The 22,669-nt window shown below is 28.2% G+C and overlaps 2 protein-coding genes across 4 annotated transcripts; both read left to right on the plus strand.

Moving 5' to 3' along the window:
• The first annotated feature begins 1,014 nt into the window (after window positions 1–1,014).
• LOC140665592 (juvenile hormone acid O-methyltransferase-like) lies at window positions 1,015–9,959 on the plus strand. 2 transcript variants are annotated; one of them, XM_072891879.1, is made up of 6 exons: window positions 1,015–1,131; window positions 7,371–7,649; window positions 7,738–7,906; window positions 9,247–9,379; window positions 9,459–9,606; window positions 9,767–9,958. In XM_072891879.1, exons 2-6 carry the CDS (start codon window positions 7,466–7,468, stop codon window positions 9,883–9,885), a joined length of 753 nt encoding a protein of 250 aa, XP_072747980.1. In that variant the 5' UTR covers window positions 1,015–1,131; window positions 7,371–7,465; the 3' UTR covers window positions 9,886–9,958. The 2 variants fall into 2 exon arrangements, with proteins under 2 accessions (XP_072747980.1, XP_072747981.1); XM_072891880.1 differs by lacking the exon at window positions 1,015–1,131 and adding an exon at window positions 6,714–6,729 and having other exon boundaries at window positions 9,767–9,959.
• Window positions 9,960–11,357: 1,398 nt separating this feature from the next.
• LOC140665586 (juvenile hormone acid O-methyltransferase-like) lies at window positions 11,358–22,071 on the plus strand. Of its 2 annotated transcripts, XM_072891871.1 has the most exons (7): window positions 17,751–17,870; window positions 18,022–18,112; window positions 19,518–19,796; window positions 19,885–20,053; window positions 21,356–21,488; window positions 21,571–21,718; window positions 21,863–22,071. In XM_072891871.1, exons 3-7 carry the CDS (start codon window positions 19,604–19,606, stop codon window positions 22,042–22,044), a joined length of 825 nt encoding a protein of 274 aa, XP_072747972.1. In that variant the 5' UTR covers window positions 17,751–17,870; window positions 18,022–18,112; window positions 19,518–19,603; the 3' UTR covers window positions 22,045–22,071. The 2 variants fall into 2 exon arrangements, with proteins under 2 accessions (XP_072747971.1, XP_072747972.1); XM_072891870.1 differs by lacking the exons at window positions 17,751–17,870; window positions 18,022–18,112 and adding an exon at window positions 11,358–11,473.
• Window positions 22,072–22,669: the final 598 nt, after the last annotated feature.

The following is a 22,669-nucleotide window of genomic DNA, read 5'->3' on the forward strand; positions in this document are numbered from 1 at the left end:
TAAAAATAATGTATTTTATCGTAATAATAAATAATATTTCTATGCGCACCATACATTTCTTAACAAGAGAAAATTCCCATAACGTTGACAACGCAAAATATAAAAATAGTCATTTTAATTTCTACTAAAAGTGTAATAAAAGTTGGAATTATGCAGAGATACCATTGAATAAAAAATATAAGAAGAAAGTGCGATACTGCTAACAAGGTAATGTATGAAAGGGTTCCCTTTTGATATTAATGCGTTTGAAATATGTTTTAATCTAGGTCAAAATAGAAGACACGTATTTTTTTATACATGCTTTTTCGAGAGTTAAAATGGTTAAACATTTTCTTGAGAAAAATCGGCTTTCATGTAATATTTCTGAGCAAATACTCAAAATGGTAAAAGATATAAAAAAATTTCGAATTAAGATTTTAAGGTTTTTAATGTAAAAACTTTAAAACTATATAATCACATTTTTCGGAAATGTCATATTTTTCTATATATATCTAAATCCTCCTTTCTCTTTTATTTTCTGAAATTGTTAAAATTTGTCTTATATATTATAGCAAAACTTATAGCATATTTAACGACAAAGTTAACCATATATAATAAAATTGTATTCCACACACATTTTTCAGTTAGAAATAAGTTAGCAATATCTCTATGTTGCTATACGCGTCTTTTCGCAATATTAGAGACAACCATGAATTATCAATAAATAATTTATATATTTAAACTTGTACAATTTATTTATTACTCTCGACTGCTGCCAACCCGAGGTTGGCAAAAAGATATTATAATAATTATGTTATTATATATTATAGCAATAAATAGTGTGCTCATATGACAAAAATAAAATGTTTTTATAAATTAGAAATATAACTAATCAAACAAGAAATATCTCTTTAACGAGATGTTTACAGTCAATTATCATAGATTATTCAATAATATGCATAAACAGATGCGTAATATATGTGTAAGTAGCAACTCAATAAAAATATAAACTTGTCGCTAGCGCTACAATCGTATTATTTCAAGTGTGCTGTCTAGTAGAAAATTAAATCTTGAGCAAGAACATATTAATAGGTTCTTATCTGCCAAATAAAAATACTACGTGCAAAGTGTCATACTTCATATCGATCAAAGGTATTTTATTGTACAGTTAAACATGTTTTTAATAATTGCATTCTTTTATTAATTTTACTTTCTTATATATAGTACCTTTTTCTTTGTTCAAATTGTGAAAAAAAGAAATTTTTCAATAGCTTACGTTCGCCCTCGTATCTTATTATTTTCTATCGATCAAAACCGTGATCAAGTAATACGTAATAAATACTGCACACAGCAACATTACTACGTTTTTTAGATTAAACAGTATTATTTTCTATTAAAGAGAAAATATTAAAATTTGGTGTATAAATATTGCAGTTATTAGCAACAAAAATAATATTTTGTTACTTATTGTTAATATAACATATTAACAATAATACATATTTGTTACAAGTATTTTTCAAGCCTCATAAAAAAATAACACACTGTTTTATCACATAATTTAAAATATAATAATTTAATAAAAAAGACAAACACCTATATATATACAAAGTGTCCGGTAATAATCGCCCCACCTCTCTAGGACTACTAGAGCAAATTAAACTGAACATAAAAGTTTTTTACCATTTTGCGATTTGCGCAATTGTTACGTCCAGGCCCGTGGAAAGAATGGGTCAGAAGAAGGGCGTAACAGGAATGTGTAACAGGAATTGATAAAGGTGTTCCGATGTCAAAAGTCTTATCGACAAGTGACTCAGTCGAGCGAGCTGCAGGTTGGCAAACAGGTAAACGACGGGTGTCATTATTACTCTGTTATGCGAACGCTCTCTCCCTTTTTGGTAAAAGAATTAAATCTCTTTTACGCGGGACGGGACCAATTGTGATCTTTCGTGTGGAGAGAGTGAGGGAGTTAAATAAATTTACCGATTATTTAATATTTAGATAAACATTTATTCAATTAATTTCTAGCGTTATATATATATGATCTTATTGTTTTAGAATATTAATATCAGCCTTAAAATTATTTGTATGAGTGTGTGTGTGTGTGTGTGTGTGTGTGTGTGTGTGTGTGTGTGTATGGATCGCGGGTGTTACATAAGTACGGACTGCGACGGAGTGCGACTTTAAAGATTTTATTCTAGTTGGTATTCGTTACAATAGTTAATTAAAAAAAAAAATAATAAAGATTTACGAAAAGTGTAATGTGTTACGGCGCGATTTCGCACACGGTCGTGTCGTCCGATCTATGGTCTCGGTTGGCTCGCGAGAATCGGCGAGTCGGTGCGATTTTAGGCACTCAATAAAAGAACAGGGTTGAATAAAGGGAAAAGAAACGACGATAAAAAGAGAGAAGGAAAATAGACTTACTACTTAGGCAGATTTCGTTGTGTTTCAGCTGCTGGTCAGGTTGTGGTCCAGCTGTGGCTCTTGTTCGGCAGGTGGTCGTTGTTGGGTACTGACCCCAATTGTTTTCAAGACTTAACCACAACTCCCGATATGTGAAGCGAATTCCTTAGATCAGCAAACAACCGAAATAAGTATGAGCGAGAGTAACTATGCCGAATGAATCTAACGCTGCACTATTGACTGATTTAAATTTTGTGTGTGTGTGATGCACGAGTCTTCCCTTTTTATATTAAATCTTGAGGGCGTATTAATAATTTTGAGCGGGAGTATTTTTGAGATTTTGACGTGTAAAAAACTGTCGTTTGGTGAGATCCTTCTCCTCTTTATTTTTGATTGTTGCTGATTGGTGAGCTCTGTACGGCCACTTAGGAAATTTGGAGATTCTTCATTTGGTTATCTGTTGGGATTATGTAGCTGTTTTTGTCCATTTATTTATTTAGGGGATCTCGCTATCAATCCTTTTCGGTCATTTCTTTGAACATCGATTTTAATGTTTAAAACATTTTTTCGTTCCACGGCCCTTTTTTTTGTGACCGGTGGGGCAATTATTGCTTCATCTTTATAGGTAAAGACGTGAAGCCGACAGTGCGTAGCGGCATTATTTGTTTGTTTCTTAAGATTATGCAGTTGTGTTTGTTCTGTTTCGTTGTTTTAGAGGATTTCGTTATTGATCCCTTCCGGTATTTGTTTAGATATCGTTTTTAATACACCTAAACATTATTTGATAATAACAATTCTTTTCTATTGCGCGACCCGTTTTTTTGTGACCGATCGGACGATTATTGTTTCATTTTCGTGGGAGGAAAAACGTGGAGCCGATAAAACGTAACACAATAATTATTAAAATATTAATTCAAAACGTTCAGCGTATAAGCGCTAGCTGTATATAGCACTCAATATGTATCACGCTGTTATGAATAAAAATATCCTATTGCGTCAATATTAATATGCTTCTACTTATGCATACTATCAAATGATCTAGATTTATGATAATTAACTTTAAACATCTCGTCAAAGAGATATTTCTTGTTCGATCAGATATATGTATATTTAATGTAAAATAGATTCTTTTATCATATGAGTAAATTATTTATTGCTATAATATATAATAACATAATTATTATAATATATAAATATATTGTACAAAAATGTAAATATATAAATTATTTATTGATAATTCATAGTTGTTTCTGATATTATAAAGAAAGAATTGTCGCCAGCGATTAGCGAGCACTATGAGCGCACACGAATAGAGCGTGTAGCAATAACTAAAAACATAAAAGTATTGATAACTTATTTCTAAAAAATACGATCGGAATACAACTTTATAATATGTGATTGATTTTGTCGTTAAATATGCTATAAGTTTTGCTATAAAACAAATTTTAAAATTTTCAAAAATTGAGAGAGGGAGGTTGAAATTTCGAAAAATCTGGTTATGAAGTTTTAAAGTACATCAAAAACCCTAAAACTTTTATTGGAAACTTTTTTTTTATATCTTTTACAGTTTCGATGGTATTGGCTCAGAAATATAAAAAGTGATTTTTCTCAAGAGTGTTTCACGGCCATAAAAGCACGTATAAAAAATACGTGTCTCCTATTTTAATGTAAACAACATATTCAAAACGCATTAAAATCGTAAAAAAAAACACTTCCATACCTTTTCTTGTAAGTTATTAATAGTTAAATTGTAGTAAAAACGTGTTATCTCATTGTGTGGAATTTCATTGCCGTCACGTTATTGCCTTCACAGAGCAGAATTAACTGATCCAAGAAAATCAACACGAGATAACCTATCCATTCACTTGCGAGTAACGACGCGAGTCAGTGTCCCGCGCAAAAGTGGCCATAAATTTTGTTAAGTACACATACTTCGTCGTCTACGAGAAATCGCTCAATGTCTTAGCATTAGACGAGAGACATTGACAATCGTTCTCTAATTCCGATAGTGATATTAAGTTTAGGTGTTCGTGCAGCCGCTTTTCCACATTCGCGATTAAAACCGATACATTGGTAGATTCATTGATCATCAAGCTATTACCTTATCATTCGTTATAACATCTAGTTGTGATTGAGATCACAGTCTATACACAATTACGTCCGAAATCAAAGTATCTATTCTTTTAATATGGTGCTTTGCGTCATCTAAATTAAATTAAAAGCTTAATCAGATTTATATTGTAAAAAACTAAATATAATTTTCAGTAAGGATAGATTATAAATTATTAAAATAAAGTATTAGAATAAATTATGGTAATTTTGTTTCTTTATCAATTATTATAATTATTATTTCCATTTTTATAAATGTACTAATAATATATGTACAAGAAAGGAATACATTTTTTTAAATTAGTGAGAAATTGCATTTTTAATATACAAAAAAACGGTTTTTAAGATACCTATGTGCAAGATTTTTAACAAATTAAATAATTCAATCAAGTACGATAAAAGTACGTATTAAGATTGTAATATAAAATGTGAACAGAAAGGTTAAATATAATTTGCAATTTAATTAGGATTGTATGTGGGAAGAAAATGATTACTGCATAGATATAAAAAATAAACAAACTACAGTCAAACTTCGCGAACTCGAACCTTAAGACAAAATAATTTGAATTTTCGAGTGTTTCAAGTTACCAAGTTTTCGAGTTATAGAAATGTAAAAAAAAATTCAACTTATAGAGATTTCGACGGAATTTAATTTTTCACTATGTATTATTCAAGAGGCCGATTCAAGAAGCTTTACTAGCAGTGAAACAATAAAACTCGTTATTGTTGGTTGTTTACATATTTAGTTGTTTTACCGAACAAACAAAAAAAAGGAAAGAAAGAGAATGAAGCTGATGTAACATCTTTTTATTGCATCGAATAATACAGATTTTATTAATCACACTTTAAAATATACAGGTCAATTCATAATATATTAATCTCTATATTTTAAAATAATTTGAATTGTAGAGATGAATTAAGATAGCTGGTACGCTATAAAAATACTTTGAGTTAAACTTCTATATTTCTTCTTATTAGAGAGCTTATAGAGGTTTTCTCTAAGGAGTGAATAAAAATTTGAATTATAGAGATTTTCGAATTAGATGTTTGACTCGAGTTCGAGGTTTGACTATAAATCGCTTTGAACATAATATATAAGTATAATAAATACTATAAAATTTTTTAAATACAATGTCTTCTCTTTAATTATCATAAAAATGTACTCTATTCTTCAATGACAAATAAGTTGTTAACTTATTAATTGTAATAAATTGGATAAAAATTTTTATTAAAAAACGTATTAATTATAATTATTAATTTCTATACAAATTAATAATATATATATATATATATATATATAAAAACAAAATATATATACATATATATGTATATGGAGAATGAGCCAAAAAATCTACTACAAGCTATTTTCTATAAAACTATTGAAGATATAAAATTGAACTTTTTTTTACATTAAATGGTACGCAATGTGACTGACTATTTGCCGTACAAAAAATTGTTATGGGGAGCTCTTAGAGGGGTAAAAAATTTCTAATGTTTTAGCTTTTAAAATTTCTCATGATTATTGATATTTATAAAATAAGATTATATTATTGTTTTTAGGTAAAGTAAATTTTGTTTTACTCTCTTTATATAAAGCTTCATAAGTCGTAAGTAGGGGAGACCGGGGTTGATTGTAACATTTTTTAGTTTTGATGAAATAAATAAATTCTATATTTTTGTTAGAGATTTAATGTTTATTTATACGGATAAGTTGAAGATGTAAGATTAGTTTGATAGCGATAATGTGTCATTAAATATTTTGAGAAAAATGTTATGACCCTGCAAAATAACCGAGGAGAGTTGTTACTTTCTTTTCCGACTTTGGGGTTGAAAGTAACAACGCTGGGGTAAGTTGTAACACAAATAGATACAAGCTAAATTATAAAATGAAAACTAACACCTAACAAATAATTAAAAGTAACTTTAATTAATAATACTCAATATATTAAAAATAATCAACATAACATAACTTGTCTTTTCTTTAATTAACACAACATAAATAGTATTTCTTAATCAGTAATCAACGTAACATAAATTGTTTTCTTTTTACTTAGCACAACATAACATTAGCGTCTTAATGAGATCAATTAAATGCAAATAATTAATTAAAATAAATTGTTTTAGTTCTCACTCAAAGACTCGTCTGAGTAGCAGTTGGAACACACAAAATTAACCTTATTATAAATTATCAGATTTTTTAATACAATGCTCATGTCTCATAATTACATAATTAGTTAGGTATGTTGATTTGTACATACAAGTACAATATTTCGTATTAGAGTAAGTTGTAACATGTTACAATTTACCCCAAAGGCATGTTACTTCTAACCCCGAAATACGATACATGCTAAAGTATTTATATTAAAAACGTTTAAAATATAATGAAATAGCAACATATATTTGTCTACCGATTAACTCATAAGATATGAAGAAAAAATAATTGCTGATAAAGTATAAAATTTACGAATAAATCCAAAAAATATCATTGAAACTTATTTATTCACATGATGTGTAGTTACCTCGTACACAAAACTCGTTAATAGAGTGGCATTAAAAGCAACTATCATGATGGCAGCGTAACAGTGGTAAACAAGTATTTGCCCCGTTTTGTTTTCATAATGATATCTATTTTCTTTACAAAATTATCAACCCGTGTTACAACCTACCCCTGTTACTTTTAACTCTGGTCTCCTCTACTGTTTTTTAATTAATATTGTTAAATATTAAAATTTTTAACTATAAATTTTTACTAAATGTGAACAGAATACGAGTTAACTAAGCTCATTTTGCTTTTCTTTCGTCATTGATAAACTTCTTCAAAATACACTCTACTTCTTCTTATCTGTAAACTGTAATCTGTATTTTCTAATTTTTATCAGATAGCAGAAGTGATATAAAAGCTGCTCCCTCAAAAAATCTTGAAGTACTTAATTATACATAAGATAAAAGAGAGGCAGTTAATCTTATAAAAATTATGAATCCAATAAAATATGTTTCTTGTAACGATTTGCAAAAAAGCAACGTATTGAATTTAGTCGATGAATTTGAAGAAGATTTAATACAAATGTCAGGAACATGTATGGACATTGGTTGTGGTCCCGGAGATATAACGAAAAATATCCTCTTGCCAGCATTAAATCCAAATGCGGTAATGATAGGTAAAAAAATTATAATACTAAAGCAACGCCTATAATAACATACATTTATATAAATTATTATTTAATTTAATAATTATATATTTCAAAGGTACTGATATTTCGGAAAATATGATTGAATTTGCGGAGAAAGCATATGGTAATGAGAAACTCAAATTCGAAGTATTAGATATCCAAACTACAAGTTTGCCTGAAAAATATATTTCTAAATTTGATCATATATTCTCATTTTATGCTTTACACTGGTGTTATGACATTCGGTAAGTTAAAAAAAGTTTCTAAGTACATATAGGCCGGGCCTACTCAACGTCGATCGTAATCGATTGATCCCGGCGTGATTCTTGCATAGTTAAAATAACATACATAATTGACGGACTAACATCGAAAACCAAATGTTGAAATAATAAAGAAATTCTGATCAAATCAATATCAAAATGATACGAATTGTTAACGAACTATTATTTTGATATATTAAGTTAAATCAACTAATTATATTCCGATGCATTGCAACTTTAAAGTCACTTTATAACATCTTGTTTGGATCATTATCATGACAAAATTAAAAATATAATTCTATTGGATTTATTAAATGCAAGACACTCTCTTAAAAAGAGAAATAGAATAACCTCAATCAAAAATATTAACAATTGTTTGAGAATTATAAGTGGTTGTTTACATAATTTTGTGCGCTGAATACGAATCTGGCCTTAAAAATTGCCTATTACGTTAGAATTTTATAAAAGAATTAATAAGCTAAAGCAAGCCAAAAATAGAAATTTTTGCTATATTTATAAGAATATTACGAAGAAAGCTATTTTTTTTAATATTTTGACTGACGATTTTATATACTTATTACTAATTCTCTTTAAAATCAAGTTTTTTGTTAACGTGCAATTTTATATAATATAGAATATTTTATTTAACAGAATGTATGCTGTTTTCCTATGCTTTCAAGTTCATAACTTCTAATTTATATATCTCGAGATAAAAATCACATGTTGATAAAAAAAAATTTTCAAGAAGAAAAATAGCGATATATGAAGTCGTCAGTCAAAATATAAGAAATAATTTGCTTTCTCTATAATACATGAATATATACAAAGCCGTCATTTTACCCCATTTATCTCAGAAACCTGATGTGATAATTTTTGCGGCTAGATTCGTATTCTCAAAGTAACAAATTATCTGGAAAATCTATAATTCTCAAATAACAAAATCTCGTAGATTTAAAATCATATAAAAAATACATATCACTTTGATTTTATATATTTCACATATAATAAATAGAATTCTTTCTATTTAATTTTTTATATAAAATTTTGGAGATTATTAAAAATATTATATACCAATTTGTAAAAATAAAAATAAGTTTTGCAATTTTAATGTAAATTTTTAACTATTTTAATAATTGTTTTTTATAATATTTCTTAATAATTCTATTATATTACAACATATTTTAGGAAAGTAAGATTTTAATATGTTAGTTTAGATGGGTTACATTTACATATTTTAAAAATCTTATTAAAAATTAAAACTAAAAATCGCAAAATAAATAAAAACTTTAAATATTAATTACATTTATCCATATTTTATTTAACAGACAGGCATTTGAGAATATTTATCGTATAATTCGACCTGATGGAAATATACTTTTGATGTTCGTAGCATCTCATGATACATTTGAAGTTATGAAAATTTTAGGTCATGATAGCCGTTTTGCGCCATACATACAAGTAAGCTTTATTATTGTAATGTTATAAATTTTACCACTGCAAGTACAAATGTTGAATTATTATTATTATGTTTATACAGGATGTCAGAAAATACATTTCGCCATTTAATGATTCAGCTTGTCTTCGTAAAGAACTGAGGAAATTACTTCGAAGTATCGGATTTGAAATTTACCATTGCAGTCTTCGAGAGACGACATATTCCTCTAAAAACGCAAACAATTTTATATGTAAGTTGTTTAACAAAATTAAATAAAAATTAAGTAAAAATTAAATTTTATGTGTTGTGTGTTTATTATTACATTATAAATTTGCTGTTCTTTTCTCGTTTATTTAAATCTTTATTTAACTCTAATAATTAAATTTAATCTTAACGAATTATTTTTGTAGCTTCGATAATGTCCATCTATCCATTTTTGGAAAAAATGCCACATAATCTGAAAGAAGAATTTCAGAATGAATATAAACGTGAATTTGTGAAAAGGAAGGCTACTTATAAAACAACATAAAATAATCAGGAACAAACACTTGTATTAGATGTTTACAAAAACTTAATAGTTCATGCACGAAAAATTGCATAACATTGAATAAATATACATGTATATGTACTATAATTATCAAAAAATGCATTGTTTTATAAAAAATCTAACATTTATATAATTATCATAAGATATGTCTAATTACCGCATCACGATAATAAGTATAATAAATATTTGGTATCTTTCAATACATATTCAATTAAAAAGTTTTGATTATGTTTTTCTAAATAAGTTGAATTTACAAATATTTTGTAACATATTATATTATACATTATTACATGTGATATATATTACACATTATACATATTGTAATACATATATTACATATATTTTATTACAAAAATAAATTATTAATTATTTTATATACATATTAAAATAAGAAATTTATAGGTATATAAGTATAAAATTTGTAATGTTCTCTATTAGATAAAAATAATGTATTTTATCGTAATAATAAATAATATTTCTATGCGCACCATACATTTCTTAACAAGAGAAAATTCCCATAACGTTGACAACGCAAAATATAAAAATAGTCATTTTAATTTCTACTAAAAGTGTAATAAAAGTTGGAATTATGCAGAGATACCATTGAATAAAAAATATAAGAAGAAAGTGCGATACTGCTAACAAGGTAATGTATGAAAGGGTTCCCTTTTGATATTAATGCGTTTGAAATATGTTTTAATCTAGGTCAAAATAGAAGACACGTATTTTTTTATACATGCTTTTTCGAGAGTTAAAATGGTTAAACATTTTCTTGAGAAAAATCGGCTTTCATGTAATATTTCTGAGCAAATACTCAAAATGGTAAAAGATATAAAAAAATTTCGAATTAAGATTTTAAGGTTTTTAATGTAAAAACTTTAAAACTATATAATCACATTTTTCGGAAATGTCATATTTTTCTATATATATCTAAATCCTCCTTTCTCTTTTATTTTCTGAAATTGTTAAAATTTGTCTTATATATTATAGCAAAACTTATAGCATATTTAACGACAAAGTTAACCATATATAATAAAGTTGTATTCCACACACATTTTTCAGTTAGAAATAAGTTAGCAATATCTCTATGTTGCTATATGCGTCTTTTCGCAATATTAGAGACAACCATGAATTATCAATAAATAATTTATATATTTAAACTTGTACAATTTATTTATTACTCTCGACTGCTGCCAACCCGAGGTTGGCAAAAAGATATTATAATAATTATGTTATTATATATTATAGCAATAAATAGTGTACTCATATAACAAAAATAAAATGTTTTTATAAATTAAAAATATAACTAATCAAACAAGAAATATCTATTTAACGAGATGTTTACAGTCAATTATCATAGATTATTCAATAATATGCATAAACAGATGCGTAATATATGTGTAAGTAGCAACTCAATAAAAATATAAACTTGTCGCTAGCGCTACAATCGTATTATTTCAAGTGTGCTGTCTAGTAGAAAATTAAATCTTGAGCAAGAACATATTAATAGGTTCTTATCTGCCAAATAAAAATACTACGTGCAAAGTGTCATACTTCATATCAATCAAAGGTATTTTATTGTACAGTTAAACATGTTTTTAATAATTGCATTCTTTTATTAATTTTACTTTCTTATATATAGTACCTTTTTCTTTGTTCAAATTGTGAAAAAAAGAAATTTTTCAATAGCTTACGTTCGCCCTCGTATCTTATTATTTTCTATCGATCAAAACCGTGATCAAGTAATACGTAATAAATACTGCACACAGCAACATTACTACGTTTTTTAGATTAAACAGTATTATTTTCTATTAAAGAGAAAATATTAAAATTTGGTGTATAAATATTGCAGTTATTAGCAACAAAAATAATATTTTGTTACTTATTGTTAATATAACATATTAACAATAATACATATTTGTTACAAGTATTTTTCAAGCCTCATAAAAAAATAACACACTGTTTTATCACATAATTTAAAATATAATAATTTAATAAAAAAGGCAAACACCTATATATATACATATATATATATATATATATATATATATATATATATATATATATATATATACAAAGTGTCCGGTAATAATCGCCCCATCTCTCTAGGACTAGTAGAGCAAATCAAACTGAACATAAAAGTTCTTTACCATTTTGCGATTTGCGCAATTGTTACGTCCAGGCCCGTGGAAAGAATGGGTCAGAGGAAGGGAGTAACAGGAATGTGTAACAGGAATTGATAAAGGTGTTCCGATGTCAAAAGTCTTATCGACGAGTGACTCGGTCGAGCGAGCTGCAGGTTGGCAAACAGGTAAACGACGGGTGTCATTATTACTCTGTTATGCGAACGCTCTCTCCCTTTTTGGTAAAAGAATTGAATCTCTTTTACGCGGGACGGGACCAAATGTGATCTTTTGTGTGGAAAGAGTGAAAGAGTTAAATAAATTTACCGATCATTTAATATTTAGATAAACATTTATTCAATAAATTTCTAGCGTTATATATATGATCTTATTGTTTTAGAATATTAATATCAGCCTTAAAATTATTTGTATGAGTGTGTGTGTGTGTGTGTGTATGGATCGCGGGTGTTACATAAGTACGGACTGCAACGGAGTGCGACTTTAAAGATTTTATTCTAGTTGGTATTCGTTACAATAGTTTATTAAAAAAAAAAAATAATAAAGATTTACGAAAAGTGTAATGTGTTACGGCGCGATTTCGCACATGGTCGTGTCGTCCGATCTATGGTCTCGGTTGGCTCGCGAGAATCGGCGAGTCGGTGCGATTTTAGGCACTCAATAAAAGAACAGGGTTGAATAAAGAGAAAAGAAACGACGATAAAAAAAGAGAAGGAAAATAGACTTACTACTTAGGCAGATTTCGTTGTGTTTCAGCTGCTGGTCAGGTTGTGGTCCAGCTGTGGCTCTTGTTCGGCAGGTGGTCGTTGTTGGGTACTGACCCCAATTGTTTTCAAGACTTAACCACAACTCCCGATATGTGAAGCCAATTCCTTGGATCAGCGAACAACCGAAATAAGTATGAGCGAGAGTAACTACGCCGAATGAATCTAACGCTGCACTATTGACTGATTTAAATTTTGGATTCTCGTAATGCGCGAGTCTTCCCTTTTTATATTAAATCTTGAGGGAGTGTTAACAATTTGGGCGGGAGTATTTTTGAGATTTTGACGTGTAAAAAGCTGTCGTTCGGTGAGATCTTTCTCCTCCTTATTTTTGATTGTTGCTGATTGGGCTCTGTACGGCCTCTTAGGAAATTTGGAGATTCTTCATTTGGTTATCTTCTGGGATTATGCAGCTGTTTTTATCCATTATTTATTTAGGGGATCTCGCTATCAATCCTTTTCGGTCATTTCTTTGAACATCGATTTTAATGTTTAAAACATTTTTTCGTTCCACGGCCCTTTTTTTTGTGACCGGTGAGGCAATTATTGCTTCATCTTTATAGGAGGTAAAGACGTGAAGCCGACAGTGCGTAGCGGCATTATTTGTTTGTTTCTTAAGATTATGCAGTTGTGTTTGTTCTGTTTCGTTGTTTTAAAGGATTTCGTTATTGATCCCTTCCGGTATTTGTTTAGATATCGTTTTTAATACATCTAAACATTATTTGATAATAACGGTTCTTTTCTATTGCGCGACCCGTTTTTTTGTGACCGATCGGACGATTATTGTTTCATTTTCGTGGGAGGAAAAACGTGGAGCCGATAAAACGTAACACAATAATTATTAAAATATTAATTCAAAACGTTCAGCGTATAAGCGCTAGCTGTATATAACATTCAATATGTATCACGCTGTTATGAATAAAAATATCCTATTGCGTCAATATTAATATGCTTCTACTTATGCATACTATCAAATGATCTAGATTTATGATAATTAACTTTAAACATCTCGTCAAAGAGATATTTCTTGTTCGATCAGATATATGTATATTTAATGTAAAATAGATTCTTTTATCATATGAGTAAATTATTTATTGCTATAATATATAATAACATAATTATTATAATATATAAATATATTGTACAAAAATGTAAATATATAAATTATTTATTGATAATTCATAGTTGTTTCTGATATTATAAAGAAAGAATTGTCGCCAGCGATTAGCGAGCACTATGAGCGCACACGAATAGAGCGTGTAGCAATAACTAAAAACATAAAAGTATTGATAACTTATTTCTAAAAAATACGATCGGAATACAACTTTATAATATGTGATTGATTTTGTCGTTAAATATGCTATAAGTTTTGCTATAAAACAAATTTTAAAATTTTCAAAAATTGAGAGAGGGAGGTTGAAATTTCGAAAAATCTGGTTATGAAGTTTTAAAGTACATCAAAAACCCTAAAACTTTTATTGGAAACTTTTTTTTTATATCTTTTACAGTTTCGATGGTATTGGCTCAGAAATATAAAAAGTGATTTTTCTCAAGAGTGTTTCACGGCCATAAAAGCACGTATAAAAAATACGTGTCTCCTATTTTAATGTAAACAACATATTCAAAACGCATTAAAATCGTAAAAAAAAACACTTCCATACCTTTTCTTGTAAGTTATTAATAGTTAAATTGTAGTAAAAACGTGTTATCTCATTGTGTGGAATTTCATTGCCGTCACGTTATTGCCTTCACAGAGCAGAATTAACTGATCCAAGAAAATCAACACGAGATAACCTATCCATTCACTTGCGAGTAACGACGCGAGTCAGTGTCCCGCGCAAAAGTGGCCATAAATTTTGTTAAGTACACATACTTCGTCGTCTACGAGAAATCGCTCAATGTCTTAGCATTAGACGAGAGACATTGACAATCGTTCTCTAATTCCGATAGTGATATTAAGTTTAGGTGTTCGTGCAGCCGCTTTTCCACATTCGCGATTAAAACCGATACATTGGTAGATTCATTGATCATCAAGCTATTACCTTATCATTCGTTATAACATCTAGTTGTGATTGAGATCACAGTCTATACACAATTACGTCCGAAATCAAAGTATCTATTCTTTTAATATGGTGCTTTGCGTCATCTAAATTAAATTAAAAGCTTAATCAGATTTATATTGTAAAAAACTAAATATAATTTTCAGTAAGGATAGATTATAAATTATTAAAATAAAGTATTAGAATAAATTATGGTAATTTTGTTTCTTTATCAATTATTATAATTATTATTTCCATTTTTATAAATGTACTAATAATATATGTACAAGAAAGGAATACATTTTTTTAAATTAGTGAGAAATTGCATTTTTAATATACAAAAAAACGGTTTTTAAGATACCTATGTGCAAGATTTTTAACAAATTAAATAATTCAATCAAGTACGATAAAAGTACGTATTAAGATTGTAATATAAAATGTGAACAGAAAGGTTAAATATAATTTGCAATTTAATTAGGATTGTATGTGGGAAGAAAATGATTACTGCATAGATATAAAAAATAAACAAACTACAGTCAAACTTCGCGAACTCGAATCTTAAGACAAAATAATTTGAATTTTCGAGTGTTTCAAGTTACCAAGTTTTCGAGTTATAGAAATGTAAAAAAAAATTCAACTTATAGAGATTTCGACGGAATTTAATTTTTCACTATGTATTATTCAAGAGGCCGATTCAAGAAGCTTTACTAGTAGTGAAACAATAAAACTCGTTATTGTTGGTTGTTTACATATTTAGTTGTTTTACCGAACAAACAAAAAAAAGGAAAGAAAGAGAATGAAGCTGATGTAACATCTTTTTATTGCATCGAATAATACAGATTTTATTAATCACACTTTAAAATATACAGGTCAATTCATAATATATTAATCTCTATATTTTAAAATAATTTGAATTGTAGAGATGAATTAAGATAGCTGGTACGCTATAAAAATACTTTGAGTTAAACTTCTATATTTCTTCTTATTAGAGAGCTTATAGAGGTTTTCTCTAAGGAGTGAATAAAAATTTGAATTATAGAGATTTTCGAATTAGATGTTTGACTCGAGTTCGAGGTTTGACTATAAATCGCTTTGAACATAATATATAAGTATAATAAATACTATAAAATTTTTTAAATACAATGTCTTCTCTTTAATTATCATAAAAATGTACTCTATTCTTCAATGACAAATAAGTTGTTAACTTATTAATTGTAATAAATTGGATAAAAATTTTTATTAAAAAATGTGTTACGTCCTGTCGGCTCCACGTTTTTCCTCCCACGAAATGAACAATGATCGTCCGATCGGTCACAAAAAACGGGTCATGCAATAAAAAAGAACCGTTATTATCAAATAATGTTTAGACCTACTAAAAACGATATCTAAACAAATACCGGAAGGGATCAATAACGAAATCCTCTAAACAACGAAACAGACAAACAAGCTGCATAATCTTAAGAAAGAAACAAATAATGCCGCTACGCATTGTCGGCTCCACGTTTTTCCTCCCACGAAAATGAAGCAATAATCGCCCGACTAATCATAAAAGGGATCGCGTGACGAAAAATATTTTAAAACATTGAAAACGATGTCAAAAGAAACGACCGGAAAGGACTGATAGTGAGATCTTCTAAATGAATAAATCGACAAACACAGCTGCATAATCTTAAGAAAGAAACAAATAACGCTGCTACGCACTGTCGGCTCCACGTCTTTACCTCCTATAAAGATAAAGCAATAATTGCCCGACCAGTCATAAGAAGGCCGCGGAACGAAAAAATGTTTTAAACATTGAAATCGATGTTCAAAGAAATGACCGAAAAGGACCGAAAGCGAGATCCCCTAAATAAATAATGGATAAAAACAGCTGCATAATCTCAGAAGATAACCAAATGAAGAATCTCCAAATTTCCTAAGAGGCCGTACAGAGCCCAATCAGCAACAATCAAAAATAAGGAGGAGAAGGATCTCACCGAACGACAGCTTTTTACACGTCAAAATCTCAAAAATACTCCCGCCCAAATTGTTAACACTCCCTCAAGATTTAATATAAAAAGGGAAGACTCGCGCATTACGAGAATCCAAAATTTAAAATCAGTTGACAGTACAACATCAGATTCATTCGGCACAGATTTTTCGGTCGTTCGCTGACTCAAGCAATTCGTCTACACTACGGGAGTTCCGTTTACGTTTTAAAACCTATTAGAGTCAGTGCTCAACAAGACCACCCGCCGAGTAAGACCACAACTCGAGCCACAACTATACCAGCAGTTAAAACGCAACCGATCTGCCCAAATAGTAAGTTTAATTTCCTTCTCTTTTGTTTTTTTTTCTCTCATCGTCTCCTTTCTCTTTTATTCAACCCTATTCTTTTACTAAGTATGCCTAAAATCGCGCCGACCCGCCGATTCTCGCGACCCAACCGAGACCATAGATCGGACGACATGACCGTGTGCGAAATCGCGCCGTAACACATATTACATTTTCGTAAATCTTTATTATTTTTCTTTTTTCTTATTATAAACTATTGTACAAATCCCAATCAGAATAAAATCTTTAGACTCGCACTCGTTCCCCTTCTTTTCTGGTTGATGACCTCCGTACTTATGTAACACCCACGATCCACACACACAAACACACACATACTCATACAAATAATTTTAAGGCGGATTTGATAATAAAGTTCAATAAAGTTATATGTATAATGGTAGGGATCAATTGAATAAATGTTAATTTAAAAATTAAATGATCAGTAAACTTATTTAACTCCCTCACTCCCTCCACGCGAAAGATCACACTTGGTCCCGTCCCGCGTAAAAGAGATTCGATTCTCTTACCAAAAAGGGACCACTGAGAGAGCGTTCGCATAACAGAGTAATAACGACACCCGTCGTTTACCTGTTTGCTAACCTGCAGCTCGCTCGACCGAGTCACTCGTCGATAAGACTTTTGACATCGGAACAGTTCCTGTTACGCCCTTCCTCTGACCCATCCTTTCTACGGGCCTGGACGTAACAAACGTATTAATTATAATTATTAATTTCTATTCAAATTAATAATATATATATGTATATATATATATATATATATATATATATATATACATATATGTGTATATGGAGAATGAGCCAAAAAATCTACTACAAGCTATTTTCTATAAAACTATTGAAGATATAAAATTGAACTTTTTTTACATTAAATGGTACACAATGTGACTGACTACTTGCCGTACAAAAAATTGTTATGGGGAGCTCTTAGAGGGGTAAAAAATTTTTAATGTTTTAGCTTTTAAAATTTCTCATGATTATTGATATTTATAAAATAAGATTATATTATTGTTTTTAGGTAAAGTAAATTTTGTTTTACTCTCTTTATATAAAGCTTCATAAGTCGTAAGTAGGGGAGATCGGGGTTCAATGTAATATTTTTTAGTTTTGATGAAATAAATAAATTCTATATTTTTGTTAGAGATTTAATGTTTATTTATACGGATAAGTTGAAGATTTAAGATTAGTTTGATAGCGATAATGTGTCATTAAATATTTTGAGAAAAATGTTATGACCCTGCAAAATAACCGAGGAGAGTTGTTACTTTCTATTCCGACTTTGGGGTTGAAAGTAACAACGCTGGGGTAAGTCGTAACACAAATAGATACAAGCTAAATTATAAAATGAAAACTAACACCTAACAAATAATTAAAAATAACTTTAATTAATAATAATACTCAACATATTAAAAATAATCAACATAACATAACTTGTCTTTTCTTTAATTAACACAACATAAATAGTATTTCTTAATCAGTAATCAACGTAACATAAATTGTTTTCTTTTTACTTAGCACAACATAACATTAGCGTCTTAATGAGATCAATTAAATGCAAATAATTAATTAAAATAAATTGTTTTAGTTCTCACTCAAAGACTCGTCTGAGTAGCAGTTGGAACACACAAAATTAACCTTATTATAAATTATCAGATTTTTTAATACAATGCTCATGTCTCATAATTACATAATTAGTTAGGTATGTTGATTTATACATACAGGTACAATATTTTGTATTGGAGTAAGTTGTAACATGTTACAATTTACCCCAAAGGCATGTTACTTCTAACCCCGAAATACGATACATGCTAAAGTATTTATATTAAAAACGTTTAAAATATAATGAAATAGCAACATATATTTGTCTACCGATTAACTCATAAGATATGAAGAAAAACTAATTGCTGATAAAGTATAAAATTTATGAATAAATCCAAAAAAATATCATTAAAACTTATTTATTCACATGATGTGTAGTTATCTCGTACACAAAACTCGTTAATAGAGTGGCATTAGAAGCAACTATCATGATGGCAGCGTAACAGTGGTAAACAAGTATTTGCCCCGTTTTGTTTTCATAATGATATCTATTTTCTTTACAAAATTATCACCTGTGTTACAACCTACCCCTGTTACTTTTAACTCTGGTCTCCCCTACTGTTTTTTAATTAATATTGTTAAATATTAAAATTTTTAACTATAAATTTTTACTAAATGTGAACAGAATACGAGTTAACTAAGCTCATTTTGCTTTTCTTTCGTCATTGATAAACTTCTTCAAAATACACTCTACTTCTTCTTATCTGTAAACTGTAATCTGTATTTTCTAATTTTTATCAGATAGCAGAAGTGATATAAAAGCTGCTCCCTCAGAAAATCTTGAAGTACTTAATTATACATAAGATAAAAGAGAGGCAGTTAATCTTATGAAAATTATGAATCCAATAAAATATGTTTCTTGTAACAATTTGCAAAAAAGCAACGTATTGAATTTAGTCGATGAATTTGAAGAAGATTTAATACAAATGTCAGGAAAATGTATGGACATTGGTTGTGGTCCCGGAGATATAACGAAAAATATCCTTCTGCCAGCTTTAAATCCAAATGCGGTAATGATAGGTAAAAAAATTATAATACTAAAGCAACGCCTATAATAACATACATTTATATAAATTATTATTTAATTTAATAATTATATATTTCAAAGGTACTGATATTTCGGAAAATATGATTGAATTTGCGAAGAAAACATATGGTAATGAGAAACTCAAATTCGAAATATTAGATATCCAATCTACAAGTTTGCTTGAAAAATATATTTCTAAATTTGATCATATATTCTCATTTAATGCTTTAAACTGGTGTTATGACATTCGGTAAGTTAAAAAAAGTTTCTAAGTACATATAGGCCGGGCCTGCTCAACGTCAATCGCAATCGATTGATCGTGGCGTGATTCTTGCATAGTTAAAATACATGAGTCAGTCGTTTGACAAACGTCATGAAACTCGTTATGTAAATAACTGTTAAAAATGATCGCTTACGACGCGGCCTTCGACGAGTGTTAGGATTAACATTTGCGGCCTGCTTTGAAGAAAATTCAGATCGGAGAGTTAATTGAATAATGGCATTTTCTCGCGTCGGACGCCAGTTGGCAGCGATTATCATTCAAAATCTGGAACATCCGATTATAACACACGATAGATCTGTTATGAGCCTTTGTAATGTCGTATGTTTAATAAAAAAAAAATTCCCGGTCGACTTATAACCATCGTATTCGCGATAGCATATAATTAGATTAAACGTGATTCTGAAGAAGATTCAGATGAAGGATCGAAATGTTAATTTGTTCTAATTTAGCATCTTATTTATTTAATTTAGCAAATATTAAAGCCCAAGTTACTTATTTAACAAAAGAGTTTATTTAATTATGAATAAATGTTATTGGGTTTTATTGTATCATTTTATTGCTCTTCTTTAGCTTATTTGTTATATTTGTTTTTGTCATAGGAGCTGTTTATCTTTCTCAAAATCTATTACGTCTTAAAATACATAGTTGACGTGACGGACTAACGTCGAAAACCAAACGTTGAAATAAAGATGAAATTCTGATCAAATCAATATTAAAATGATACGAATTGTTAACAGATCTTCAAACTATTATTTTGATATATTAAGGTTAAATCAACTAATTATATTCAAATGCATTGCAACTTTAAAGTCACTTTATAAAATCTTGATTCATTACATCATTATCATGACAAAATTAAAGATATAATTCTCTCTTAAAAAGAGAAATAGAATAACAGGCATGCGAAATCAAGGATTGGTTTTATAGCTAATTAAATTAAATATTAAGAAAACCGTAACTGATAAAAATTATTGTTAAAATTATAATATTACTAAAAATATTATATTAATTTGTAAAAACGTTTAAAATATAATTAAATTTTAATGTAAGTTTTTTAATATTAAATATATAATTATTTTTATAATATTTCTTAACAGTTCTATCATATTATAACATAATTTCGATGAGAAAGAAGTAAGTTTAATATATTAGTTTAACATTTCATTAAAATTCAATCATCTATTTTGAGTCTTATTAAAAATTGAAACTAAAAATCACAAAATTAGAAAAAGTTTTAAGAAATAATTACATTTATCTTTTATTTAACAGACAAGCATTTGAAAATATTCATTGTATGGTTAAATTTGGTGGAAATATACTTTTGACGTTCGTAGCATCTCATGATGTATATGAAGTTATGAAAATTTTAGCTCAAGATAGCCGTTTCGCGCCATACATACAAGTAAACTTCATTAATTTAATGTTTCATTAACTTGAAATTTTACAATTCTAAATGTTTAATTATTACTATTGTGTTTATACAGGATGTCAGAAAATATATTTCGCCATTTAATGATTCAAATCATCCTTGTAAAGAACTAAGGAAATTACTTGAAAGTATTGGATTTAAAATTTATCAGTGCAGTCTTCGACAAATGATATATTCTTCTAAAGATTCAAACCATTTTTTATGTAAGTTGTTTAAAAAAAAAGTAAAAATTAGATTTTATGGTTTATGTGATTGTTATTACATTATAAGTTTGCTCTTTTTTCGTTTATTTAAATCTTAATTTAATTCTAATAATTAAATTTAATCCTTACAAATTATTTTTGTAGCTTCGATAATGTCCATCTATTCATTTTTGGACGAAATGCCACCTAATCGAAAAGAAGAATTTCAGACTGAATTTACATGTGAATTTATGAAAAAGAAGATTATTTATAAAACAATACACAATAATCAAACACTTATATTAGATCTTTATAAAACCTTTATAGTTTACGTACGAAAAATGTAACATTGCATATATATATATATATATATATATATATACAAATATATATTGTATATGCACACATACATATATGTTTATGATATATATGTATTACAAATATGTAACATTGTTTATAAAAAAAGGATAATTATCAAGAGATATGTCTAATTACCGCATTGTGATATCTGGTATTTTTCAATACATATTTAATTAAAACGTTTTGATTATGCTTTTAATAAATAAGTTATATTCACAAATATTCTGTAACATATTATATTATATTATTACATGTGATATATTATTACACATTATACATATTTAATACATATATTACATATATTTTATTACAAAAATAAATTATTAATTATTTTATATACATATTAAAATAAGAAATTTATAGGTATATAAGTATAAAATTTGTAATGTTCTTTATTAGATAAAAATAATGTATTTTATCGTAATAATAAATAATATTTTTATGCGCACCATACATTTGTTAACAAGAAAAAATTCCCATAACCTTGACAACGCACAATATAAAAATAGTCATTTTAAATGCTACTACAAGTATAATAAAAGTAGAAATTATGCAGAGATACCATTGAATAAAAAATATAAAAAAGGAGTGCGATAAAGGGAAAAGTATGGA

Source organism: Anoplolepis gracilipes, chromosome 5, assembly GCF_047496725.1.
Source record: "Anoplolepis gracilipes chromosome 5, ASM4749672v1, whole genome shotgun sequence".
Classification (NCBI taxonomy): Eukaryota; Metazoa; Arthropoda; class Insecta; order Hymenoptera; family Formicidae; genus Anoplolepis; species Anoplolepis gracilipes.

Coding starts and splice junctions, on each gene's coding strand:
- LOC140665592 (XM_072891879.1), top strand. CDS start 7,466: ATGAATCCAATAAAATATGTTTCTTGTAACGATTTGCAAAAAAGCAAC. Junction 7,907..9,246: donor CACTGGTGTTATGACATTCG/GTAAGTTAAAAA, acceptor TTTATTTAACAG/ACAGGCATTTGAGAATATTT. Junction 9,607..9,766: donor AAACGCAAACAATTTTATAT/GTAAGTTGTTTA, acceptor TTATTTTTGTAG/CTTCGATAATGTCCATCTAT.
- LOC140665586 (XM_072891870.1), top strand. CDS start 19,604: ATGAAAATTATGAATCCAATAAAATATGTTTCTTGTAACAATTTGCAA. Junction 19,797..19,884: donor TCCAAATGCGGTAATGATAG/GTAAAAAAATTA, acceptor TATATTTCAAAG/GTACTGATATTTCGGAAAAT. Junction 21,489..21,570: donor GTTTCGCGCCATACATACAA/GTAAACTTCATT, acceptor GTGTTTATACAG/GATGTCAGAAAATATATTTC.